Source organism: Pipistrellus kuhlii, unplaced genomic scaffold, assembly GCF_014108245.1.
Source record: "Pipistrellus kuhlii isolate mPipKuh1 unplaced genomic scaffold, mPipKuh1.p scaffold_m20_p_11, whole genome shotgun sequence".
In the NCBI taxonomy this organism is placed as follows: Eukaryota; Metazoa; Chordata; class Mammalia; order Chiroptera; family Vespertilionidae; genus Pipistrellus; species Pipistrellus kuhlii.
This window is the reverse complement of record NW_023425416.1, coordinates 22871336-22898085: the sequence shown is the minus strand read 5'-3', so window position 1 is coordinate 22898085 and position 26750 is coordinate 22871336. Positions and strand designations below refer to the sequence as shown.

At 58.5% G+C, this 26750-nt stretch overlaps 1 protein-coding gene across 7 annotated transcripts in view; it reads left to right on the top strand.

Annotated features, from left to right (window-relative positions):
* The window catches only part of SLC6A6 (solute carrier family 6 member 6), a 76979-nt gene extending 51373 nt beyond the window's left edge, over positions 1-25606 (top strand). For 5 of the 7 annotated variants that reach the window (XM_045579220.1, XM_036431231.2, XM_036431230.2 and 2 more), the window contains 10 exons: positions 1841-1973; positions 7973-8107; positions 9444-9547; positions 9680-9804; positions 13187-13299; positions 18361-18498; positions 19683-19785; positions 20351-20451; positions 22843-23013; positions 25268-25606. In XM_045579220.1, coding sequence (XP_045435176.1) covers positions 1841-1973; positions 7973-8107; positions 9444-9547; positions 9680-9804; positions 13187-13299; positions 18361-18498; positions 19683-19785; positions 20351-20451; positions 22843-23013; positions 25268-25408 — 1264 coding nt within the window. In that variant the 3' untranslated portion in view covers positions 25409-25606. The remainder of the gene's footprint in view (positions 1-1840; positions 1974-7972; positions 8108-9443; positions 9548-9679; positions 9805-13186; positions 13300-18360; positions 18499-19682; positions 19786-20350; positions 20452-22842; positions 23014-25267) is intronic. The other 2 variants (XM_036431233.2, XM_036431235.2) reach the window with 2 other exon arrangements.
* The last annotated feature ends 1144 nt before the right edge of the window (positions 25607-26750 follow it).

Sequence of the window (26750 nt, the reverse complement as noted above, 5' to 3'; positions counted from 1 at the left end):
GAGGTTCACTGATGTCCAGGTGACCAGCAAGGAAAACACAGAGGGACGCTGCCCCTTCTTAAGACTTGCTCGTGGAAATACTCGGTGGATTAGTCCAGAGTGACATGCAAACTTCCCATTCACCGCAGTTAAGTCCTTTCATTCACTCCGTACGTGTTTATTGAGGCCGTGCCACGTGCTGGTCTAGCTGCTGGGGGCCCAGCCGGGAAAGGTCTGGCTTGGATGTCAGTTGAGCGGGAATTCTGGATTTATCCGAGGTCCTCACGTTGGAGCTTCTGTGGGGACATCAAAGAAGCAATGAAACGGTCTCAGCCGACACCGTTTGGCTCAGTGGATAGAGCGTCGGCCTGCGGACTGAGAGGTCCCAGGTTCGATCCCGGTCAAGGGCATGTACCTTGGTTGCGGGCACATCCCCAGCAGGGGGTTGTGCAAGAGGCAGCTGATCGATGATTCTCTCTCATCGATGTTTCTAACTCTCCATCCCTCTCTCTTCCTCTCTGTAAAAAAAAAAATCAATAAAATATATTTAAAAAGAGAAAGAAAGAAAGAAAGAAAGAAAGAAAGAAAGAAAGAAAGAAAGAAAGAAAGAAACTGTCGCAGAGCCAGGGCCATGGGGACATCCTGCTCCTGGCTGAGGCCGGGTGGTCTGGAAGGCTTTCCCAGCGGACCCCTGGGCAGGTGCCACTCATGTTTTACAAACGAGGAGTTGGAGGCACGAAGTCACACTCCTACACTCCTCTCTCTGCCTCTCCTGCTCTAGAGCAGCCTTCAAGTAGGGAGCTGACTTTGATTAGAAGGAACCCAGCCTCTCCCAGAGGGAAGGGAGGGCTCTGACTCCCAGGCTCGGTGGCCTGGAGATTTATTGGGTGGGCAGGTGGCTCCAGTGGGCTGGTGGGCAGGGCCCCTGGCCCTGTGCTCAGTGTGGCCGCCCTGGGTCAGTACTGCGGCAGTCAGTACTGGGCATTGAGTTTCAGGGTCTTCTCAGCCACCAGCACCCTGTGCTGCCTGCCCTGCCTTCACACGGCAACCTGCCCCTTAGGAGCGTGTCTGTGAGTGGTTGCTTGTGTGCGTCAGGGCGAGGTTCTTGGATGGCAAAGGTGCAGGCTGTGCTGTGCGGTGCTCGGCAGGGTTGGTGGCTGATGGGCCAGATGGTCTGCCTGCCTCCTTTCGAGACCGTCGCCGCCCTGGAAAGGAAGGGGGGACCTGCTGAGATGCCAGGAGCTGCTCTGGGCCTCTCAGTGTCACAACAGCCACAGCTTCAGGTTTCCCAAGGGCCGGCTGCAGCCCCTGGTCCTGGCGTTGGTACTTGGTGGGGGTTTCTCCTGACAACAATCCATGCAAGGAGGTGGAATCCTCTGTGCCCCTGAGGCTTGCATTTTAGGGAGAGATCCGGATAAGAAACAGGCGAATGAAATAAAAGAGGGTTGGGGCAGTTGCCGGGGGATGGCAGCTGCTCCCATTTTTATAGATGCGACTGAGGCCTGGGAGGTTGGGTAATTAGTCCAACGTCAGTGATTATACGGTGGAGCTGGGAATTTTGGACCCAGTGCAGAAGGGTCTGCTGAGAACCAATCACATAGGAATCAGTACCCATTTTACAGATGAGGAAACCGAGGCTTAGGGGTTTGCTTAACTTGCCCGAGGTCAGGCCGGGTTGAACCCAGGTTCACCTGACTGAGGGGTCTGAATGCATCTCCTCGTTGACTTCCCCACAACCCTGTGACAAGGGTGTTAACTACTTCCCGGGGGAGGACACGTGACCTGTGCAGAGCAGCACATGATCTAGGATTTGAACCCCGGACCTTGGACCGACTTGACCTGCTGTTCTGTTTGCTTCCAGGCGCAACGTGCTGAGCTTGTCTTCTGGAATCAACAGCCCCGGCTCGCTGAAGTGGGACCTTGCTCTCTGCCTTCTGTTCGTGTGGTTGGTCTGCTTCTTCTGCATCTGGAAAGGCGTCAAGTCCACGGGGAAAGTGAGTTGCGCTTCTGTCCCTCCTCCTCTCCCTCCCCTGCCTCGTGGAGCGTGGCCCTCGCCAGAGAGCACCTCCCGCCCCACAGTCCTTCCTGCCTGAAGCTGGCCCTGACCTGGGAGGGGGTGCGGGCTGATAAACCAACCCCCGAAAAACAGGTAAAGCCTTGGTTTGCCCTCATTTGACGGTACAAAGACGCCCACTACGTCTGCTTTCAAGTTATTGGTGGTTTAAAACATCCAGCTCATGCAGTTCCTGCAAATTGAACCATCAGCGCTCTCTGGAGCCTGCACAAGCTCCAACACACCGCTGGCTCCCCCGTCAAGGTGCTGGCGGTGGAGCAGATGTTAGCAGATAACGGATGCTGAGGTTGTAATTGATAAGTCAGCTGGCAATGAGGTTCTCTCAGCTCTGCTGTTAATAACCAGTTCTCCATGGACTCTTTTTTTGCAAAGTTCCCGGACCAGCACATCAGCACCGCCCTGGGCGCTCGCTCATTAGACATGAGGACCCTGTGGGCCTGCCCGGGGCCTGCACACTCAGAACCTGCCTTGGGGCAGTAGCCAACTTAACCCAAATGCAGCCTGAGGCTCGAGAAGCACTGCTTTTAGTTGCTTAGTCAAATTAACTGAATTACCTCGCCCAGAACACGTTAGCTGATAGTGTAGGGCGTTCCTTAAGGAACGCTTTCACTGACGATTAGGACGGTGGTTGTTTATCAGAACATTAGCCGTAACTGAGCTGCAGATTGATACATTACGTGATGACCAGGATGTCAGATGTTCACAGAGACAAGGGTGGATCGTTCACATGGCTGCTTATAATTAAGATGTTAGGTGTGCACAGATATGTATTGGCAATCACGAACACGTTAGCCTGTAACTAGAATGTTCTGTGTTAGCAGAGCTGAGCAACCACCGGCTCTCTGCCTGGTGTCACGGCCACTCCAGTGGCAACAGCAGTGCAGAGGCATGGAGCCCGCAGCGAAGGTGTTGGCTTGATCTGCCTTTAAGTGTCATCTACCATTGTCACCCCCCCCCCACCCGCCATTGTTTGCATCTTGACAGGGAGAACATCTCTAAGACCAACAGTCCCCAAAGCGTGTGTCCGAGTGGCCCTGAGGTACAGCGGTGGGCAGTGGTAACGTCGTTCAGAGAGGGGCTTGGCTGCACCGGGATTTGGAATCACACAGCTGAGGAGCCCCTTAGGCAGAGTCGAGGATCTGCAGATTCCAGCAGGGCAGGACCTGGGCCCGTGGCTGCAGAGGAGTGCTCTCTGCCTGTGTCTCAGGGGAGAGCCATCCTGGGATCCCAAAACCCAGTGTGGAAAGGAAGCAGCCAAGCTTCATAAATCTCTCCCCAGCACACCCCCAGCTCGCAGCGCCCCCAGGCGGGCAGGAAGAGGGCAGCGGGAGTTATACCCCCCTGGGTTGAGCCCGTTTTGTCACCTCCTCTTCTTACCCGGTGAGGGAACTGAGCTGGAGAGGTGAAGGGACTTGTCCGAGGTCACTCGTCACCTCTGCACCTCAGTTTCCTCATCTAGAAAATGGGTGGCGGAGAAGGTTAACGTGAGGTGTATTCAGCACCAGCACCATGCTTGGCATAGACCACAGTGAGCGCCAATCCCTTCCTCACTCTGCCTCCATTTCCCCACATAGAGGTCACAGTCTTTCGGGAAGTTTCTGTGGAGCGCTGGCCCCGAGCAGTGCTGGAGACATGATCATAAGCTTTGAGCCTCTGCATCTGGCCTGGGACTGCTGTAGGAATGGGACTGAGGGATACGCAGGGGCCCACAGAACAGACAGAAACCCCCGTGGCCCAAGAGCTGACAGACGCATTGATTGTAACGAGGGGAGTGTGTAAAACACAGGGTAGCGCAGAAGTAGGTTTGCAGTTGTAAGTATGCGAGTTGATTCTTGTATTACCACTTACCGTATTATTTCCTGCAGGAATCACTGCAGTCCTGCCTTGGTCCCACCCTGTGTAGAGGAGTAAGAGGGTGACGAGACCTATGAGGACGCATAAAGCGGGAAAGGAGAACAGGGCGTGCTGGGTGCCATGTGAGGCAGGGCGGCCAGGCCAGGCTCACTGCGGAGGGGACTTCGGGCAAAGACCCGAGGGAAGGGAGGGAGGGAGGGAGGGAGCCCTGTGTCTATCGGGAGGAGAACACGTTCTGGGGAGAGACAGCAGCTGGTGCAAAGGCCCTGAGGGGTGTCTGACTCAGACCCTGGAGGAGCCCCCAGTCTGATGGCGGAGGCCGGTGTCTATCAAGAACTGTGGGCAATGTTAGAGACATAATGGGTTGGAGGGGGAGGGGGAGGGAGGCAGGAGAAGAGAATCAAAGCAAAAAAATAGCTCTGTGGCCAGTTGAAGACGTGACTTGTGGAAGGTCCCCGTAGCCTGCCCCTAGAGACGGCCTCCTCCTTAGCAGCCCACGGCCCCTGAGGGGCAGGCGTGGCTCCCAGAACAATAGCAGGGCCTGGGCGAGCCCCACGGAGCCGAGACAAAGCACAGGGAGGCTCACACACCACCAGCCTGGCCCCAGCCCCGGCCACGGACAGGTCCAGGAAGGTGCCCGGCGTCCGGACCCTCCCACGGGAAGTGCAGTCCTGTGGGCCCGGAGACAGTGCACTGCCTCTCCATCGCTGCCTCCAGGGCAGCGCTTCCGTCAGGGCCGAGGGGTAAAGCAGGGGTGCCCGTCAGAGCCAGGCCTGCTTTTGGGTCTCCGCTCTGCCCACCCCCGACGAGCTGCCTGCCCGGGCAAATCCGTTTCCCCGTCTCTGAACTTCGTTCCCCCCTTGTGTGAAATGAGTTAGCCGTGCTGCTCTCCCCCTGCCCCCAACACACAGGGTGCTGGGAGGACCCTCAGGCCCAGGGCCCCACCTGCCCACAGGACGCTCAGGGCCGCAGGAGACTCGCCCATCTGGCTCCTGCCTCGAGGGCCACCCCCCCCCCCCCCCCCCCCCCCCCCCGTCCCGGGAGAACGGGGAAGAGCTGTCCTTGCAAGTTTCCCGGACGATGGGGCCACAGGGCATTTGGGCCGAGGGCTCGGCGGAGCCGCCGCGGTGTGCCAGCGGGAGTGGAAAACTACCACGTCCCGTGGCAAGGCCTGCTGGGCCGTCGCCAGAGGGCCACTGGCTGCGGCTGGCACCAGCCTCTCCCGCGAGGATCCCCGGGGAGTCACGGAAACGCTGAGAGAAGGGCCCCCCCCCCCCGGGGCTTGTCCTCAGAGGGGCAGAGTCTGCAGAACAAGGGCGGCTGTGAGAGGCGGCCTGGGGCGGCCGGGAGCAGGGGAGCTGTCCTGGTCTGGATTTGCGGGGGAAACGCTAACACACACACACACACCAGGCTCAGGCCCTGCCTCTGCCCCCCATCAGCGCTGCCGCCCCTGAGCTCCCGTTTCCTCGCCCACCTTTCCGAGCGGAGAGGGCGGCACGCGTTCACACGCACCAGGCTCCCAGCACACAGCAAACGCCGCCCAAGGGCTTGTGAGACAAATGAAACACAGGGAAAACAAGGGAAGCCCCCGCAGCCCCCGCAGCCCCCGCGGAGGCCCGTGCCCCTGACACAAAGCCCTCTGGCTGCGCCCGGCTGTCCAGCCTTTGAAGCGGCCGCCCTCCCGGAGGGCGTGCTGTCAGCAGCTATTGTTCTCGGTGCGGCCGCCACCCGCGGGGGCCCAGGCGGGAGCCGGTCGGGGGCCGTCGGCAGGAAGGGAGGAGTTTTCTCCTTTCACCCCTTCTGGGGCTTCCTGCCCGGCTCCCGCCCTCCGTGTCCGCCTCCTCGTCCGTGGGACACGGGGTTCTCCGCCTCGGGAGAAGAGAAACGGGCGGCTGGGGAAACCGAGGCAGGAGTATGCCCACCCGCCCTCGGGGGTCACCAGGAGAGCGCCCCCAGCGCAGGTTTCCCGAGGGCCGACTGCACGCCACGCGTGAGGCACCGTGAGCACGCCGTCTCCCTCTCACACGTGGGGGGTAAGGCCCAGCGGCCCCGCTGGTCCAGGGGGTACCAGCCCCTCAACCCCGGTCTGGGGGATCCCAAGCTGACACTCTCGGCCACCGCCCCCGGCCCCCAGGGGGGAACCTCGGAGCTCACCTGGTCTGAGCGTGCCCCGCTTCACAGGTGGGGCGATGAGGCCTGGGAGGGGCAGTAACTTGTCCTGCAGTGAGCCAGCCCCTATCCTAACCCTCCCCCTGGCCTCCGGGAGAATGGACTGAGCTGCCAGGCGTGGAGGCTCCTCACTGTTCTGCGTCGTCACCCAGAGGCAGGCTCTGCTCTGCGTCCCGCTCGGCCACTTAAGTGGCCGCATGCCAAGCGCTGGACTCTCTTGGGGCCTCAGCTTCCTTGCCTTCAGCGCGGGGCCCGTGACAAAACCTACCTCAAAGGGTTCGCGCAGGACCAGCTGCACATAGGAGTTGCCACACTCGGAATAGTTAAGCCAGGCATACAGTAAGCACTGCATACATGCTGGCTGGTGGCACTGACCGGACAGCTGAGTCAGACATCCCCAAGCCTCCTTTTTGCCTGTTTCCAAAGCCCCTTTCTGGTTGTTTTCACACAAAAGGAGGGTGGCTGCCCGAGAATTCGGCTTCCTCGGGGGCTCCTGTGCCAGCCCTGGGGGTGAGGCCTGGGGCTCTGTCACCCTCTGTCAGTGTCTGTTACCTTCCTGGACCCCGGCACTGCCTCTGGCCCCAGCACCAGGGCACATTTGTTCTGACCTCAGTCTTGGTTTCCTCACCTGTACAACGGGTGCGTTGGCTGTGCGGTGGTTCCTGCCTTGTCTCTTGGTCCCCAAGGCCCTCGGAGGGAGCTGAGGGCTCCGTGACCCAACCGTCGGGCTCTGAGTGCAGATCCTGAGCTCTGCAGATGACCTGCTGAGCCTCAGTTAGTTCCCCTCCATCAACAGGTAGCTGGTGTGCCAGTTTGGGGGGCATGGTGAGCATGCTGCGGGCTGTGCTTGGGGAGGCCCAGCCCAGCCAGTGCCCTGCTGGAAGTGCCAGGCTTTCACTGTCCATGCAGCCACACACTTCGAGCTCCTTCCAGGCAGAGACGCGGCCGGGAGTCCCTCCTGGTGAGGAAGACGATGGGGAAGTCCACGAGAACCGAGGCCTCGGGGTGTGTGGAGACCAGTGCTCTCAGGATGGGAGAAGGAGAGAGAGGGCAGGCCCTTGGGGATGGGAAGGCCCAGCCTGGGTCCTCTCTGGAGGACCTTGCATTGACTGGGCCTGTGTGGGGTGTGCAGTGTGACTCAGGGCAGGCTGTGGGCCTCCCGCATCTCCAGGGAAGTGGAGGGCCCTCCGCCTCCTCGCTGAGGGGCCTCGGAGGCCGCCTTTCCTCCCCAGGGCTTCCCTTGTGCTTCCTGCAAAATCACAGCGTGAGTCGCAGGCCCCATTGCTTGAGGACCCAAGTGCCAGGCACTCTCGGTTAAGCCAGAAGCGTCATCCTATTGAATCCTCGCCTCCCCTCCCGATAACGACCTGCTGTTTCTCTTGTTGCCATTTGGCACGTGACCTAACTGGCCCAGAGAGGTTAAGCCTGACACCCAAGGTCACATTGCAGGGAGGGGAGAGGGCTGGATTGGAACCTGCACCTCTCTGATTCTTACCCATGAGTTTTAGCTAACATGAACTGACTGCCATGTGCCAGCCACTGGGCACATGATCGTTGACTCTTATTTTTAAAAATCTCTATCCACTTAGCATGCGAGCACAGGGATTTGTTCTCTGACTTGTCCACCACTGTTTTTCCAACTATATGATTTAGTAAAGATGTATAGGATTTTTTTTTTTTTTCATAGACTCTCAGTAAATCTATGAGGTAAGTCCTTAATGCCCAGGTGACCGGTGAGGCATCTGTGGCTCAGAGAGGTTAAGCAATATTCCCCAGATCACACAGCAAATGAAATGACGAACGTGGCCACAGAGTCCCTGCCTCAGAAAAGATGCTCTCATTTAACAGCAGCAGGAGGCGCCCTGGCCCCCCCCTGAGTCCCTCCTCTCCCTGCAGGTTGTCTATTTCACCGCCACTTTCCCGTTCGCGATGCTGCTGGTGCTGCTGGTTCGTGGGCTGACGCTGCCTGGGGCGGGCGCAGGCATCAAGTTCTACCTGTACCCTGACATCAGCCGCCTCAAGGACCCACAGGTACCGCAGGGCAGCCCGTCCTCCCTCCCTCCTGGGCCCGGTGCACACATCCAGCCAAACCGTCACCCCCTGGTACTTTTCCGCTGGGCGGGGGCAGGTGGCTCAGAGCGCCCGTGGGCTTTCCCAGCTGTGTGTGTATCTTTGTCGAGGACTCCTGAGGCAGGCCAATTATAGAGTCTTCTTCAGGCACTGCGCCAGGGCGGAGAGAGGAGTCTTTCTGAGCTAGCCTCTCCTTGGACCTGGCCTCTGCCTACGCCCGCCAAGAGGGCTGACCGTGGGGGTGGGAGGGCTGCTGGCTTCCTCGGCCAAGGACGGAATCCGGAGCTGGTGACCTCTGAGAAACCTGAGGGGTCAGTACTGAATGTTCACCTCTTGGCACTAAGCCACGTGGCCACAGGGGGTTGGAGAAAATCCAGGGGATGTTTACAGGCCTGTGGAAGGATCTTTTTGTCCCCAGGATCCTCAGCCTTCAGGTTGCTGCTTTGGGTCTCTTCCCCACGCTCCTCTCGCCCTGGGCCGGAGGTGGATGGGAGGGAGGTGGCAGCTTTGAGGTCGTAAGGAAAACTGCCTCATGAGGGTTCTGGAGAGCAGCTTTGCCTGCATTCACTGTTAGGGGATCCCTCTCCATTCCAGCTCAGGGGCCCCCGACAATAACAATCACAGTAGCAACAGTAGCCTAGCCTTGACTTAACCAGGGGGCCGCTGGTACTGGACTATTCTTCGAACCTGCAAAACAGCTCTGTGGGGAGGGCCGGGGAACCCATTTCACAGATGTGCAAACTGAGGCCCCGGGCAAGTCATACCAACTTGCCCACAACGATTCCATGGTTGGAATCCAGATCCATCTGCTTTACGAGCCCAGTTTCTTCAGCGTCTGGGGTTCCTTGCAGCTCAGTGTTGTCTTGGAAGGCGCCTTGGATTTCCACACAGAGACTCCGATTGCAGTTGAGAATCTGCCCATTTCCAGGTGCAGCCCTCGGTGTCCAGGTGGCCAGGGACCTGCACTGCCTCCTCCAGGAGGCCAGGTCTCATGGCTCTTTCTCTCTCTCTCTTTTTTTTTTTTTTTTTTTTTTTTTTAAATATATTTTATTGATTTTCCACAGAGAGGAAGGGAGAGGGATAGAGAGCTAGAAATGTCGATGAGAGAGAAACATCTACCAGCTGCCTCCAGCTGCCTACCGGGGATGTGCCCTCAACCAATGTACATGCCCTTGACCGGAATCAAACCTGGGACCTTTCAGTCCGCAGGCCAACACTCTATCCACTGAGCCAAACCGGTTTCTGCCTAATGGCTCTTTCTCTCTCTCCTTGCCACCCACCCCCTGAACCCCCGTAGGTATGGATTGATGCTGGGACCCAGATATTCTTCTCCTATGCCATCTGCCTGGGAGCCATGACCTCACTGGGGAGCTACAACAAGTACAAGTACAACTCGTACAGGCAAGTGTTGTGCCAGCGGGCCTGGTGGACCTTAGAAATGATGATGATGTTTAAAGAAAAAAAAGACAAAGTAGGGAGCGTGGCTTCCTTGTGTTGTGAATTAACTTGCTCCCTGACATATGTGTAACTTAGGGACTGTATGCTGCTGGGATGCCTGAACAGTGGTACCAGTTTTGTGTCTGGCTTCGCAATTTTTTCCATCCTGGGCTTCATGGCACAAGAGCAAGGGGTGGACATTGCTGATGTGGCTGAGTCAGGTATGGTGGTATCGGTGGCAGTGGTGGTGGGCACTGCCACCTAGTGTGTAAGCTGAGTACTGCAGGCATGAAGCCAGACCCCAGGGGCTTTGGAGGGGGGGGACGAGCCTGGTTTCCAAAACGGACCCCCCCCCCCACCAAGATGTCCCCCGAGTACCAAAGAGTAAAAAAGCTAAATTTTAAACACGTTCATTGCGATTTGGCCCAAGGGGTGGTAGAAACATGGGTTTGGTGACTGGGAATGTTTAGCTACTTCCGTGTGCTCTTCCCCCCTCCCCTTCCTTCCCCAGCTAACCCCTGGTTTCCGAAACCTCAGGCCCAAGTCAGCCACCGACCGATCGGCATTCCATCACCGCCTTCTCAGCTTTGGTTTCTGTATTTTGCACTTTGCTCCCAGCGCGCTCCCTCTAAGCAAACCCATTCATTCATTCCACTGATGTTTTTATTGGTTTATTGAGTCTCTACTCTGTGTCTGGCACCACCGTAGGCGTGGGGTGGGGAGAGACACCGGGCATGGCAGGCCGCCTCTGGGACAGGACAGATCTGATTTGGGGGGGGGGGGGGGACACTGTCACCCCCAGGACAGTCCCCTAGAAACACAGACTTCACAGCCTGGGATCTTAAGCTGGGATCCTGGGGCTCCAGCAGGACAGTGTGGGAATCTGAGAATCTTGAGGTCTTCGGTTGCTAGAATCCTAGAGTCTCAGAGCCACAGTTTCTCAGGTGCCTAAATTCCAGGCCTGGCCGGGGTGCTCTAAGTCCCGGACCTGCAGCTCTAAAACTGCGGTGGCTTAGGCTCCCAGGATCCTCAGGTCCACCTCTCTGGCTTCTCTGCCTTTGTCCAGTCATTTTACTGGAAAGGTGCCATCCGTGGCCTGCCAGGTTTTGTTATTTTACCTCCCTCTGCCCCGCTCGACCTCCTGATTTCTCATGACCTCCGTGGGCCTCTTGGAGGCTGGCGGGGGACCCTGGGCTGAGGAGAGTGTAAGGTTCTGGCACAGGGACCACCCCAGACCAGGGCGGGCACAGCTGGAGTCCCCGCTGAGGTGTCACCCTAGCCCGTAGGACTGGAGTTGGGGGGTTAGGGTACCTCAGCATTGTGCATTCAGATGTCGGCTGCACAGAGGAGAGCAATAGCTGAGAGCCGTGGGTCTGTCAGGGTTAGAGCCGGGGTCTCCAGGCCCTTCTGATATGAGGTGTCCTCCCTTCTGCCCTCCCCCGCCCCCCCCCCCCCCCCGTGACCACCTCTGGCCCTTCCCGTATAAGAATATCTCCCCTGACCTCTCTGAGCCCCTGGCCCTGCTTTCCTCCTCATTGCACAGATGCTGCCATGCCCCATCCGCACACCCACACGTGCAGGCCAACGTGGCAGGCCCACGCTTTGGGCCAATGCATTTCTCCACTGACCCCAGTTCCAATCAGACCTCCAGCCAGCCTTTTCCCGCCCTGAGAAGCCCCCCAAGGCAGGCCTGAGACAATCCAGAGATGTCCACACCACCTGTGAGCTGACTGCGGCGAAGGGATAGATGGCTTTTCTCCCCGGTGGAGGGCTTGCAAAACCGATTCCGACGGATTGGGAGTGGCCGGGAGCACGGGGTGAGCGTGGTGGTGGGAGGGACGTTCCGATAGCTCTCCCTCTCCCGTGTGAGCCTACGCTGTCGACCCAAGTCGTTGCTTCCTCCCGTGCCCACCGCCAAGGCGCTGGCCCTTATTCCTCACGGTGATGTCTGAACAGCCGACACCTCAGGGCGGTTGTTTCTCTAAGGAGCTCTGCGTGAGCACCAGACTGAGCCGAGTGCATTGCCTGGCTGAACGGAGTGCAAATGGAACGCAGAGCGGCGCCTTCTGGCTCACAGGCACACAGGGCGCCCTGGGCTGCCGTCCCCCCCCCTCCCCCCCCGGGACGCCTCTCCCCAGAGCTCACCCTGGCCGCTCCCAGAGGCTGGCTGGAGAAAGGCAAAACGGAAATACAGAAACGAGTGGGATGGGAGCCTTCACAGGCCCCGGAGGGCGGGGGTGGGGTCCCATTTCACATCTGTCTCAAAGTGGGCTGGACTGGACTCCTCAGGCAGAGCTGACATGTTGGGGGGCCCGGGGCTGGGAGTGTGGTTTCCCGGTCCAGCCTTCGGGGTTAGTACAGCGCCCTTCCCGCCGTTTCTTAGGTGCTAGCTTTCTCGCCGCCTGAGGACGCTCGGTCAGGGTTGGGTTTTCCTCAAGCTGAGTGGACTGTGGATTGTAAGAGGCCCTGCCCTTGACCGCCGCCACATCTGTGTGTCATGCTGTGGGCTGTGGTTTCTGGCTCCAGTTTATTTCAAAGTTTGTTGTTGTTTTTTTATCCCCCCCCCCCCCCATTCTTAAACCATTCCTTTGGTTCTGATACCTCTTCAGTGTCCCGCCTCCAGCCCTCTTTGTTGTCTCACGTCTCTTTTCTTGACATTATTTTTTATTTTTTATTTTTTTAGTTCTGGATTTTACTTTTCCTCCGCCTCCTGGACCCACGGGTCTCTGTTACAGCCCAGCCCTGACCCATGCGTCTTGTCTCAGGCCGGCTGGAGGCGGGAGGCCTTTCTCATGTCGTCACAATGTGTCCAGTCCTCAGGCCCCCCCTGAGCGGACGGGACTCCCGTCCCCAGCCCTGCCACCAGATCCCGTGGGGGTCCCCTCTTTAGAAACCGGAAACCCTTTGTTAGGGGAACAGAACCCGGGAGGGCTCCTTGGGAGCCGTCAATGGCGCCTTGCCCTCACCGGAGGCCCTGAGAGGCGTGTGGTGATGTAACGAGCAGGTGGAGGAGCAAGCGGGATGAGGACTTGAATAAAGGCCTGGGCCTTGGCTCTGACGTTGCTCAGGGGGGTGCACAGAGGCACCCCGGAAGAGACCCTCGCCCTGCTGGGCATGGTTCCCTGCCCTCTTTCCTTTCCACTCATGCAGCGTTTGGGTGATTGGGAACCTTTTCTTTGCAAACGGGGATGTAGGAGTCAGGTAACCAGGACGTCTCCCCCTTTGCTTCCTTCCAGCAAACGGCATGGTTGCTCTGGTTGGGGGAGGGGTGCTCCTATTCCAAGCTGGCAGGGTGCTGCCAGGCTCAGTCCCATTTCCCGCCCAGATAACTAGTGTCCGTCTGCCCGTCCGTCCGTCCGTCCGTCCGGATTCTGGTGTGTGAGGAGGCCACGGGTGCTGCTGCTTAGGAGACAGATGCTAAAACGGGGCCCTGCCTGCGCCCGGTCTCTTCCCCGGCGGGGGCTCGGCCCAGCTCCTCCCTGCGTTTGGGTTTGGGAGACCCGCCTTAGACTGACCGCCGCGTCTCTGTATGTGCCCTGGTGCCCCCGGCTCCCTGCTGACGTGCCTCCCCCTCTGCCCCTCCCCGTCTTCTCTTCCCGCTAGGTCCCGGCCTGGCCTTCATCGCCTACCCGAAAGCTGTGACCATGATGCCGCTGCCCACGTTTTGGTCCATTCTCTTTTTTATTATGCTTCTCTTGCTTGGACTGGATAGCCAGGTACGTGCGGGTGGCGGGGCTGGCCCCGAGGGGGGGCGGGGGGAGGGAACCGGTTCTGGGAAAGCCTCCCTGGCTCCCTGGCCACGGGTGAGGCGGCTCCACCCGGTCCACCCTCACGTCAGACCTGCCACCGCTGCGGCCAGCAAGGCTCCCTCGGGGCGGCAGAAGCAGCACGTCTGCCCCAAAGCTCAGGTTTTGACCTCGGCAAGGGGAAATGGACAGCCCGGGGTGTGGTGCCACACAGCCCTAGGTGGGCACTAAAGGGTGAGGCTGGCACGAGGTGCTGCCCTCCTGGGGCGGGGCGGGGCGGGGCCCAGGTGGGCAGGCACCAGGGCGATGAAGGGAAGGGACAAAGGTCTCTGCTTAAAGCACAAGGGGCTCCCTGCCCGGCCAGCATGGCGGGCCCTGAGTGGGGCCGGGGAAGCCTACACACACCTTTCTCCCTCTGTGCTTCCTAGCGCACAGGAGTCGGGGGGCTTGTCCCCCCAGGGAGACCCTGGTCCTCCAGTGCTCCCCAAACAGCCAAGCGCGGAGCCCCCCCTCAAACCCAGCCTGTCCTCGGCGGTTCTGGCTCCCGCCTGCCACTGAGGCTGCTTCCCAACCCCCACGGCCCCTCCCCTCAGGGCTCAGCCTCCGCCTGGTGCTCAGTGAGCACCGACCAGGGCGGCGCCTGCCTCGGGAGCCACCCAGTTCTAAGCTCCCCACGCTGCTGGGTGATGCGGAGCCTCACGCCCCTCCTCTGGCAGATGGGTGTGATTGCTCTCCATCGCCTTGTCTGCAGCACGGGGTACGAGGCCTAGTGCGGAGCCTCAGGGGTGCCGGGGGGATGAGTAGCACGAGCGCCCGGTCACCTGTCCCCAAGATCGTGTGCCTTCACAGGGGTCTTCGCAGGAGCACAGGTGTGACTCGGGGAGCGGGGAGCTGTGTGTGCAGGGCAGGCTGGTCCTGTGCCCAGGCGAGTGAGAACCTCGCAGGTGGGGTCTGCCACCCAGGGGCCAGCCCCCGAGGGCAGTCCCCGAGGGCAGGCCTTCTGCAGCCTCCTGTGTGGCCTGGGGTCCGGCTGCCTCATGAAGGCGGTTGGTCATCCGAGACCCGGTGAGAGGCGGGCGCGGCCAGCTCAGGAGAGGACACTGCCGCCCACCCCGGGGGCAGCAGCCACAAGGCCCGTGCCCGGGGCGGGTCCCCGGAAACTCGGAGGAAAGTCTTCGGAGGTCAGGCAGAGCGGAGGAGGCGGGCCACCAGCAAGGTCAAGAGCGGAGCCGAGGATCTGGCAGAAAAGAAAGCGGGATTAGCAGGAAAGACAGAATGAAAGCATGGGGGGGGGGGGGGGTGTTGGAAACAGAATGCTCCCGCAGTTGTTGATGGGCTTGAGCTGTGTAAACAGCGGGAGGGCGCCATTAATCACTCCTCGTTAACGAGTTTGGCCTTCGGAGGCCCCAAGCAAATGGCTTGTATAACTCTTTCCAGACCTCTGAGTGAAAGCAAAAAAACAAAGCTGGAGAGAGGTTAATAAACGGCGAAGCCGGACATCGCCATGGCCCGGACATAGGCCTGGAGCTGTGGAAAGGGCTTCCTGAGCAAGCGGAGGTGGTTTCATCCGCCAGGTTTTCTCCGGGGAGGCGGGCGGGGCGGGGCGGGGCGTCTCTGAGCTCGGCACTCAGGGAAGCTAAGTGAGCATCGCAGCCAGCCTCGGAGGGAATGGTTCTCTCCCCACTTCACAGCGTGGAGCTCTGCTCAGAGCCCTTACCTGGCCTGCCAGCTGTACCAGCAAGGGCTGTGGCGGGCTTAAGCCTGGGGATCTGGATGGGGCCTGGTGTCTCCCGTCCAGGGGCATAGGTTGGCATCCCTCCTCTCCCCTGTGCACTCTGTGAACCTGGGGTGTCAGTGCCGCTGACGGCCTCACACACCACCAGCGCAGACAGGGTCAGAGCCCTGCCCTTTGAGGTGCTCACACGGCCAGGCTTCACGCCGGGCTTTCCGTGTGCATGTGTGTGAGGTAACATACACAGGACATTACCGTATTTTTCGGACCATAAGACGCTCCGGACCATAAGACGCACCAGTTTTTAGAGAAGGGAAATGAAGAAAAAAAGATTCTGAAACAAATAGTGTCCTAAAATATTTTATGTGCATTAAAACCCAACATCACAGTCATAAACACATGTAATCAACCCTGTAAAGTAAACAGCAGCATTTAGAACCATTTTAGAGCCGGGCAAGCACACAGAGACCACACAGCCGGGAAAGTAAAAAAACTTTTTTTTTAAAGTATATGTGTAGGCTATATTTGGACCATAAGACGCAGGGACTTTTCCCCCCCACTTCTGGGGGTGGGAAAAGTGCGTCTTATGGTCCGAAAAATACGGTACATTGCTCATCCTCACCATATGAAGTGTGCAGTTCAGTGGCGTTCGGTACATTCACATGGTTGTGCAACCATCACCGTTACCCATCTCCAGAACTTCCTGTCTCCCTGACTGAACCTCTGTTTCCATTAAACACTCGCTCCCCAGACCCCCTCTCCCCAGGCTGGCTCTTTGTTCCTGCGTTAGCTCCTTGATTTGCACAATGTCCGAATCCAGGAAAGCTGAGGCAGGGAGAGATGAGGGCTCCCCCGGAGGCCACACGCTCAGCCGGCTGATGGGTGGAGCCATAACTTGACCCTGGGCTGCCTGTTCCCAGACCTGCTAGTTTGTCCCTCTTGCCTTCCCTTTGAGTTCTCCACAGACAGCTGCCACCTCTGGGAGCACAGAGACCCATCAGCCCCCCTCAGGGAGGAGCCTGACGCTTGCTCCAGGACACGCTCTCTGGCGTCTGGGGGCCACTCTCTGGCTTCGGAGCCATCTTACCGCTGAGCGGTCTTGGAGAGAGGGAGTAGGTCCATCGCCCATGTGGAGGCAGGAGCCTGTGGGTGTCTGGCCTGCCCGAGGGGACACCATTTGTGAACAAACATCACAAGATGAGGGCCGGACGGAGCCCCTGCCGCAGGAGTCCCCCCTGTCAGCCCCTGATAATGTGTTAAAACCAGTTCGTCACCCTATTGCCAGTTCACTCCCATGCGTTCACATCCGTCTCAGCAGCCCTGCTGAGCAGGCAAGGCCCTCCCACTTTACAGAGGGAGAAACGGAGGCTGGGAGAAGTCAGGGTCACCAAGCGATTGAGTGAGGCAGGTCCGAAGGGGCTGGTGGAGAGGGAGGGACAGTGTTCCCGGCAGTGCAGGCCGCCTGGGAAAGGGGTTCGTGCACGTCCTGGCCCCGACTCACGTGCTCTCCCCATCTGTAGTTTCCCGTCTCAAAAAAAGAACAAGCCTGTGTCTTTAAGCTCCCGCTGAGGCTGGCATTGGAGCTGCAGGTCTGCAATTATTCAGTACGTGGTCATTTGGGTTCAAAACGCCTTCCGCGGACACTTCAATGAGAGGTCAAACCATCAGCGCCTTGTACTTGGGCTCCTTTCAAGAGCCTCTTGGTCCTCTTTTCCCTGAGTCCCTGGCAACAAAGAGTCATTCATTTCTCCTCCCCTTCAGCACCCGGAAAGGTCCTCCTGCCTCCCCCAGGGCAGTACGTGGTGGGCGTGGGCCCGTAGGAATGCTGAGGGAACGTGCCTGCCCTGCAGCCTCTCCCAGAGGAGGAACAGGCCTTAAAGGACAGAGAGGGTGTGTCGGCGGGCAGGGCAGTTTGTCTGTGGCCGTGGAATGTAAAATGGGGCTGGGAGCCCTCTAATCTTGAAGAGTTACTTGTGCCTACGAACCTCGAGAAAGATGGAGGGAAGAGTCCTTGCCCAGGTCAGGAGCTGCAGAGGCTGGAAGCCACCTGTTGGCACTGGTTAGGCCTCTGACGGCACGTGTCCCCAGGATGGCGTTTTAAGCTGCCTTTTTAAGAACGAGGCAGGCCGAAACCGGTTTGTCTCAGTGGATAGAGCGTCGGCCTTCGGACTGAAAGGTCCCAGGTTCGATTCCGGTCAAGGGCATATACCTTGATTGTGGGCATATCCCCAGTGTGGGGTGTGCGGGAGGCAGCTGATGGATGTTTCTCTCTCATCGACGTTTCTAACTCTCTATCCCTCTACCTTCCTCTCTGTAAAAAATCAATAAAATATATTTTTAAAAAAACAAACAAAAGAAAACAACAACAACAACAACAAAAAAAAAAAACGAGGCAGCTCTCCATGTAATCCTGTGGGTCGCCAAGATACATGGTTAGGTGCAAAGATGGGACGCTTTAGAAAGATTGAGACTCGGTCTAGAATAGGGGTGTCGAACTCAATCAGAGAAGGGGCCAAAATCTAAAATCCAGCCTAAATCGCGGGCCGAATGGTTTACTGAACAGTCATAAACTGTCATTGTGATGGAAACGCAGCGGAGTGCAGTGATGACAGCGCGGTGCGGGCCACATTGCAGGGCCTGGCGGGACGGATTTGGCCCGCGGGCCTTGTGTTTGACACATGTGGTCTAGAACATGACCTCACGTTTGGGATCCCAAGGAATGGGGTCCCAGAGTCCATGAGCCTGGAGTCGTGGCTGCATTGAGCTCACACATGTGGGCGTGTAGGTGGGCACGCACACGTGCAAAATTCTCTTCTGGGCTTTCGATCCCCAAAGAGTTAAAAGCCGCCATGTGAATCTGGTGGAGAAACTGAGGCCCAGACCTGCCCTGCGTTACCCACCCATCTGAGCAACCCCAGGTGCCTGGCCCCGCTGGGCACCCGAGGCCTGGAAGTGAGGGGGCACTTTCCGTGGCTTCAGAGAGGACTGAGACCGACGTGTGAGGAGGTTGTCTTGTTGACACACGCGTGCCAGGGCGGAGCCAGCGTTGGCTTCCCGAGCGGAGCCTGGCTGCTGAGGGCCGGGCGTGCTGGTGGCAGGGCGAGCTCAGCAGAGATGCGGGCTGTGGAATGCGGGGAGGACTGTGGTGGGCCACCGTGGCCGGACGGGCCGGCCGCGCCCAAAGGCCGGTTCCCATGCGTGGACTTGACCCCCCCAGGCTGACTGGGTGCTGCAATTCTCTCAGCAGAGGGAGGTGCTGGGCACCTGCCACTCAACCTCTCTCTTTCTTTCCCCTGCAGTTTGTTGAAGTTGAAGGACAGATCACATCCTTGGTTGATCTTTACCCATCCTTCCTAAGGAAGGGTTTCCGTCGGGAAATCTTCATCGCCTTGATATGTAGCATCAGCTACCTGCTGGGGCTGACCATGGTGACGGAGGTAGGTGGCTCTCTCCCTTGGCCCGAAGGGCCTCCCCTGATAGGGCTCTTGGTGCCCCCAAGAACTCAGAGCAGTTTGAGGCTGTACCACCTCCCTGGTCCCCCCAACAGCTGGATGAGAGGACCAGGATGGGTAATCCAGCCCCACCCAATGCAGGGGTCCGGCCCTGCCCAGGGGCCTCCATGTGGGGAATCCAGCAGTTGACCCAGCTCCCCACCTCCCCTCCCCCACCTTCTCCTGTTAGCATGGCCACACTGCTGTTCTCTGTCTTCCTCATCCTGGGAGCCTGGGGGCGGGAGGCTCAGCTGAGATCCCCGTTAACAACAGGTCTGCTCACCCTGACTGCAGCGCCCTCCTCTGGCCTTCTCTGGCCTGGGGGAGGTGGCTCCAGGGTAAATGCTGTAGGCGGTGCTGACAGAGGCCTCAGGGTGCGCTGTGCAGAGAGTGGGCGGGGCCAGAGGACAAAGTAGGACAAAGCGGCAGGAGAGGAAAGGAGAGGCGTGTCTGAGGCAGCAGTGGATCCGCACGCACGTCTAGCTAGAAGTGGGCCAGAGAGGAAAAGATCCTCGTACTAAATAACGTAGGGGTGGGAGCTCAGCACAGGCCCGGGGCATGCTCTCCCCGGTACCCCTCCCCACCCTACTCCCCATCTTCTACAAAGGGTTGCATTGGCCCCCAATGCCAATTCAGGGTTTCCCATCACCACTTTTCCTTACTGGAAGCAAAAGTGAATGCATTTTTCTAGAAGTATCTGTAAGAACTCCCTCCCCCCAAAAAAGGTAGATCACAAGTCCATACACTGAGCAGCTGGATGTTCCTCAAGTCTCCTGTTGGCCGTGGCTGGTTTTAAGGTCCTGCTTTGGGAGCAGGCTTCAGGGAACTCATTATTTTTATTTATTTATTTTTTTTTTTTTTGCTAAGGAAGACATTGCTTTGCTGTACTTTTTCCGTGTGTGTGTGTGTGTGTGTGTGTGTGTGTGTGAGAAAGATTAAATTTTTCAAACATGAAGTGGAGTATCTTTATACACAGGTTCTCTGTTATCATATAGTCTTTGCCAATTTTTCTTTTGGGTATTATATTTTCTTTTACATTTTCTTATTGATATGCCGGAGCTCTTTATATATTAAGGGAATTAGATACCAAATCAAACCTCTCTGTTTTGTTGTTTTGTTTTTCTTCACAGGGTGGCATGTATGTGTTTCAACTCTTTGACTACTATGCAGCTAGCGGTGTATGCCTCTTGTGGGTTGCATTCTTTGAATGTTTTGTTGTTGCCTGGATTTATGGTGAGTACCGGTTTCTACACGTCCTCTCTCGAGTCTCTCCTTCGGGCCTCCCTATTTAGAAGCTTCAGAAACAGAATTCTAAGGGGGAATCCATTCTGAGTTGAACATGAAGGCCTTTCCTGCCCTGGACTTCTCATTCCCCCCCCCCCCCCCCCCACACACACACACACTACTGTGGCCACACCACAGGTTCTCCCTGTGCTGAAGGTGCAAGGTGTGGCTGTATGTCATGACAAACACGTGCCTGGCTGTGCAGGGGTCTCTGTGTGGTAACTCTGGGTGCCCGGAATGGCCCACTAGACCTTCCTTGAGACCCGGGATTGGTCAAATCGGGTTTGGAGTGGAATATGCCTATGAGCCCCCACAATCCAGGATGCCCAGTTACTTCTGAAGTAATTTCAGATAAACATCTTCTATACATGGGCCTATGGGCTGCTAGATGCAAGGACCAGGGTCAGGCTCCAGAGACCCTTCATGGCACTGAGCCCTGGCTTTGCTGCTCCCTGGGCGGGTGCTGGCCTGGCCTTGGGCACCAGGTCACCATCTGCCTGCCTGTCTCTTGCAGGCAGTGATAACTTGTATGACGGCATTGAGGACATGATCGGCTACCGGCCTGGGCCATGGATGAAGTACAGCTGGGCCGTGGTCACTCCAGTTCTCTGTGTTGTGAGTTTCCTCTTGCCTGCCCGTGGGGAGTGGCCCTTTCTCACCTGCTGAGCAGTTTTGCGCTTAGGCCTGCTGAGCGCTGTCCCGGAACAAGCCTAGCACAGCCCCACCCGGAAGGAGGGGGGGGGGGGCAGGCTGCTCCGGAAGGTTATCTTGAGATGAGTTTTGAAGGATGAGTAGGAGCTGGTCAGGAAGAGAAAAAGATGGGTAAAGAGAAGGGCGTCCCTGGCAGAGGAACCAGCCCATGCTGGTCCTCAGAGAGGAAGACATATCGGGGCGCGCCGAGGAATTCGGAGGCCCGCGGTAGAACGCATCACCTTTTCCCGAACCCTTCCAGAGCTCATGAGCCCGCTTCCGGCCGCTGGTTAAGGAGCCGTCGGACGCCCAAGGGAGAGGGCACAGATGTGGGGAATGGGTGTTCCTGTGGCAGGGTGGGGCTTGTGACTGGAGAGGGACTTCCCAGCAGAGAGATGCTCTGGGCTCTCCCAAGAACAAGGAGGCTGCGGACCAGCTCCAGACCCTGGGACAGTAACGTGCCCATTCCTCGTCCCCCCCCCCCCGTCCTGGAACGTGGCCTGGAGTGAGCACAGCCAGGCACCCTGCCGGCCTCCACGCTCTGCTCAGCGGCTCCAGCCAGAGGGAAGTCCTCTGGAGCGCACGCTGCTTTCGTGGGGTGTTTGACGCCAGACAGAGCTCCGGGAGCTGGTCGCAGGAGCACACGTCTGCTCTGCCAGCTCGGCCCACGCCCCGGCAGGCGCCAACGGCCACCGTGTTCCTTGCGTTTAGGGGCCAGGGGTTGAGGAAGGAAGGAGCCCTCCCCTCAGTGACCTCTGCTCCGAGGCCAGGATAAGCCAACATTGTCATTAACTCACCACCGTGTGACTGCACGTGTGCCCCTTCCCTCTCGGGCCCCGTCTTCCCCGCTTGTAAAGCGAGGGGACTCGGACGTGGGACGTGAGCGGCCGCTGACCACCTTAGGTTGCTGTTACTGTTCATATGGTTGTAGTCTTTCCATTTGAGGTCCTTATTTTCCCCATGACAATTAGCAGCCAGTAAGCACAACAGTTGGCAAGTTTGTTTTTGGAGACACATTTTGTTATGGCCAGAGCCCATGTTCTCATACTGACTGGGTGTGTGTGGACCACGCCTCTCCCCCCGCCGCCCGTCCGTGGCTTCCCCTCTCCGTCCCCGGGGAGCGGTATCCCCAGGCGGTAGGATGAAGTCACCCTCGAAGGAAGAGGGATGTGACAGGCGGGTGTGAGTCCCCGGCTGGTACAAAGCTTCCTCGCGGTGGGAGAGCCCAGACAGCCGCCTCCTGGCACTCTCCCTGTCTGACCCAGCCCCACACAGAGGGACAGGAACAGCAGCAGGCCAGGCACACAGCCGGTGCCCAATGGGAGGTGTCTGCTGCCTAATGCTTTCTCCCTCCCCCGTCGTCACACCCACTGGTGTTAGTCGTTTTCACATGGCGGGTCATCAGGACCACCTGGGGCAGACCCCGGTGCTGCCCTTCTGACCAGAGCAGGAGCCTGGGCCCTCCCAGCCCAGCCTTACGTGGGAAAGGGGGCCTCTGCACAGGCTTCGGGCTCAGAGCTGACCCCACCTTATCCCTCCCACTGTTCATGGGTCCTGAGGCCACCAGTCAATTTGTTTGGCGGAAAGCTGGGCTGTCGGCACGTGGCTGGGCAAGGCCCAGGTCCGTGCTTTGTCCTGGGGTCTGGGTCTCAGAAATGGAGATGAAGTGGGAAGACTTTCACCCAGCAGCTGTCATTTATTGTGCACCTGCTGTGTGCACCTGGGACTTCACCACGTGCTAGAGAAACTGGGGGACAGCACACATACCTCCCGCCCTCCCTGACTCAGGCTGGGTGAGCGTGCCCACAAAATGATTGCCACCACGTGCTCTCTGGGAAGAGAGCGTCGGGTGCCTGGCTGAGACGGAGCAGGGCCTGGGCGAGTGAGGCAGGACCCTGGGAGCTGAATCAGGAGCAGGAGGAGGAGGTGAGGGCAGAAGCGGTCCAGTCAGAGGAAACAGCCTGGCCTCAGGGCCTGAGGCTGAGGAGCTGGAAGGGGTCCAGGGTGGCTGGACTGTAGACGTGAAGGCAGGAGGTTAGGTAGGGGATCAGGGTCAGAGAGAAGGGGTGCAGGTCCTGGTGGCTCCTGCCAGGCTCGGGAGCTAGGACTGCATCCTGAAGGCACAGGGGAGCCGCAGAGGGTTTTGAGGTGCCCAGGGCAGTAAGGTGTGACGTGGCCCGGCTTGCAATGGGGGAAGGCCTTGGGCTGCAGCCTGGAGGAGGATGGGAGGCCCCTGGGGTGGGACCTGCCTTGGTCCCAGAAGCCACCCACCTCCCGATGGCCAGGACCCCCCTGACTGCCCCTGTCTTTCCACAGGGATGTTTCATCTTCTCTCTCGTCAAGTACATACCCCTGACCTACAACAAAGTGTATGTGTACCCCACCTGGTCCATCGGGCTGGGCTGGACTCTGGCCCTGTCCTCCATGGTGTGCGTCCCCTTGGTCATGGTCATCCGCCTCTGCCAGACGGAAGGGCCGTTCCTGGTGGTGAGTGAGCACTGGGGGCCGGGCCGGGGGAGGCTGAGGGCCAGCCTGCTGTTCACTTGCTGTGTACAGTGAACACGTCCTTTTCCCCCGAGTCCTACACCCCTACCTGCCCCACGGAGAGGTGGAGAGCGTGGGCAGAAGCGTGCATTGAAGGGGGCAGGGACGGGGGCTGGAACAGAGTGCAGCTCACAGGGAGGAGCTCTGTGGGGACGTGCAGAGCAGGGCAGGAGCAGGAGGAGGCATTTGCCTCGCAGAGAATTCTAGACACGGTGCAGGGAGACGACAGCCCCTGGGCGGCAGTGGCCCGCTCTGGGGGGTGGGTGAGGGGGCTGGAGAGGTGGCAGCATCTTTGGATGCCAAGCTCCGAGCTTTGACTTTATCTTGGGAGCAGTGGGGGCTGCATTTCTAAGCCCTGGAGTCAAATTGCAGCAAAGCCCAGCCCACCCTGATCCCAGAAGCCACCCACCTATCTCCCGCCTGACCTCAGAGGCCACCTCTGTCCCAGGCAGAACCTGCTGCTCTCAGGCCTCCTTGCCCGCCAGTCTCCTCCTGCCCTGCACCCCCCCCCCCCCCCCCCTGTCTCCCGCCTCCTCCCAGAAATTCCTCAGACAATACTGGGATTCCAGGGCACTTTCCAAGAAATCCTTTTCTTAGAATCTCCCTTAACCTTTGGGCTTGGGTGGGCTCCAAGATTGCACTGTTTTGTTCTGGGCTGTTTTTATTGTTATTCTCTTAAAAAAAATCTGGAGCCAGGATGTCCTGGGGCCCTGGCTCCCCTCGGACTGGGTGGGTTTCCTTGTGGGCAGGGGAACGGTGGTTGTTGGGGGGGGGGGGGGGAGGCCTGGCAGACAGGGACCAGCCTTCCCCAGACAGAGGAAGCAAGCAGGCCCGTGGCAGGGAAGAGAGCACGGAGGCCGGCCTGGGGCATTCCTGCAGCTCCAGCTCATTGTGTTTCCTCAGAGGACTCAGGGGAAGACCCCATATTGCGCCAGACTGGCCCTTTTATTTGTTAAAATGTTGAAATACTGAGCCTGGGGACATGCAGGCAATAGCTACTGCCCCAAGCTCTCCAGATATGGATGGATGGATGGATGGAGATATATATATATATTATACACTACATCCACCCAGCCCCTCCCCGGGAATTCCCACCATGTCCTCACCATCCTGAAATTGAAGGCTTAATTGGCAGCCTAGCAGAGGGGCTGGATGTCTGTTCTGACTGGTCAGTATCCAGAGCAATTACACAGTTCAGCCATGGTGGGGAGGGGACACCAAGACACCCAACAGGTCACTAATTCGTGTCCCTTCAAAGTTGAATTTTATTTATTAAATTTTTTTAGAGAGAGAGAGAGAAAGGAGCATCAATTGGTTGTCTCCTGCATCCCACCCCTCGCCCTTTACCTGTGGCCTCCAGCCAGTCCTCAGGGACCAGGCAGGCAGCCCCGTGCAGGAAGCCAGTGGGGCAGCCCAGGGTAAGCTGGAGGGGGCGATGGAAAGCCACAGCTCGGCCAGTGCTTCCTTGGCTTTTAGTCAGCTGCTTCGGAGCATTAGAGACTGGACGCCTGGACAGAGAACTTCTTGTCCACAGCCGCTCTCTGCTTACATTTCTGAGCGGACACTTGACGGATGGAGCGGGCGGGGAGGCAGGAGCCCTGAGTCGGGGTCCCCATTCTGCCATTGGTTCTCTCCAGGTTCTTGGGGGCGGGCTCTCTGCCTCACAGATTTGCCAACTGGGAGGATGAAGGGGCCTCAGGAGAACCTTAGTTCAAGGTCTCTGTTTGCCGGTGGATGAGACAGGAGGTGCAGAGAGGATAGTAGTTAGTGAAAAGGCCAAAGGGCACGCAGGCGGGACCCAGAGGGGGGAGAGGGCCGTGTGAAAGGGACCCAGAGGGGGGAGAGGGCCCTGTGAAAGGGACCCAGAGGGGGGAGAGGGCCCTGTGAAAGGGACCCAGAGGGGGGAGAGGGCTGTGTGAAAGGGACCCAGAGGGGGGAGAGGGCCCTGTGACAGGGACCCAGAGGGGGGAGAGGGCTGTGTGAAAGGGACCCAGAGGGGGGAGAGGGCCCTGTGACAGGGACCCAGAGGGGGGAGAGGGCCCTGTGAAAGGGACCCAGGTGGGGGAGAGGGCCCTGTGAAAGGGACCCAGAGGGGGGAGAGGGCCCTGTGAAAGGGACCCAGAGGGGGGAGAGGGCCATGTGAAAGGGAACGGGACTGCCTGACCCCCAGCCCATGCCTGTCCTCTTCCTTCTCCAGAGACTCAAGTACCTGCTGACCCCGAGGGAGCCGAACCGCTGGGCCGTGGACCGCGACGGGGCCGCCCTGTACAGCCCCCACGCGAGCATGAACGGCTCCCTCATGAAGCCCACCCACATCATCGTGGAGACCATGATGTGAGCTCCGGCCGCGGCTGCTCCCCTGCTGTTTACTAACATTAGATTCTCATAGGACCAGGTTTACAGAGCTTTATATTTGCACTAGGATTTTTTTTTTAATTGTCACAGAAATATTACTGTGTGTGTGTGTGTGTGTGTGTGTGTGTGGTGTCGTGCGTATGTGTATTTTGTGTTGATTTGGGGATATTTTGTACAAAAAGAAAACAACAAAAAAACAACAGCAACCACCACCACCCGGTGGGCAGAAGCCCGGGGCAAGGCAGAGCTTTCATACTGAATTAGATGTATTTTATGGGAACTGGTAAATTTTTCTTTGTATTTTTTTTTTTTTTTTTACTACATACAATTATATGTACACTTAGAGATCGTCGTACACTTTTACCACTTGAATTGATCTTGCCAGCAATAGATCTCATTTTCAAAAGCAATTCTTTGGTGCTTGTGTAGCTGGCAGAGAGTTCTGCCCCCCCCCCCCCCCCTCCCCCAAAAGAAAGAAAAAAAACCCCACAAGGCAGGGTGAAGTTTTCCTGGGACAGCCAACCCAGCTTGAAGGGTAGTCCCTCCCAGACCTGGTTCACGTCGAAGAGGGAGAGGGCCCGCCCGCTGGCCGGCCCACAGGGGCCCGAGGAAGGAGGGCTGTGAGGAGCCGGGAAGAGAGATGCCAAAGTACCGAACCAGCCCCTCCAATAGAGGCGCTGACTTAACGCTGACAGCAAAAAACAAACTCCCGCCTTCTATGCTGAGGTCCGTGTATTTGGTGAGGGGCGTGGGGTGAGCGAGGGGACCAAAGGAAGTGGCCCAGGGTTCGAGTGGCCCGGTGTTGGGGAGGGGTGCTTCCCCCCTCGTCGCCCAGAGCCCGGGAGAAACTCCTGGCACCACTTGCTGAGACCCAGCTCAGGGCCAGGGGGACCCCTCACAGGGGGCACCGGGAGCATCCTGAGGCCTATGAGCGAGTATTTGAATCCAGGCAAGTGCCCTCAACACTCCTCTTCCCACGTTAGTCACAGGGACGACTCTGGGCCGCCATAAGCTCTTCCCTCCACCACCCCTACAGTTCCCGGTGTCCGAGAGGCACTGCCTGGGGACTGGGAGGGGCATTTTCTAGGAAGCTGGGGCTCTTCAGGGGGCTGGCACCCCAGAACTGGCTCCACCGAGAATGGCGTCCTCCCTGAGCCAGCAGGAAAGGTACTCCCCCTTGAACATCCCACCTCCACCCTGGCCCCCATTTGGACCTAAACTGTGCCATTTCAAAGTCACTTCCAAGTTCAGGCTGCACCAAACCGAAACGTCACCAACAGCAGTGACTGCCTAGCCGGGGTGGGGGGTGTGGGGTGGAGATTCAG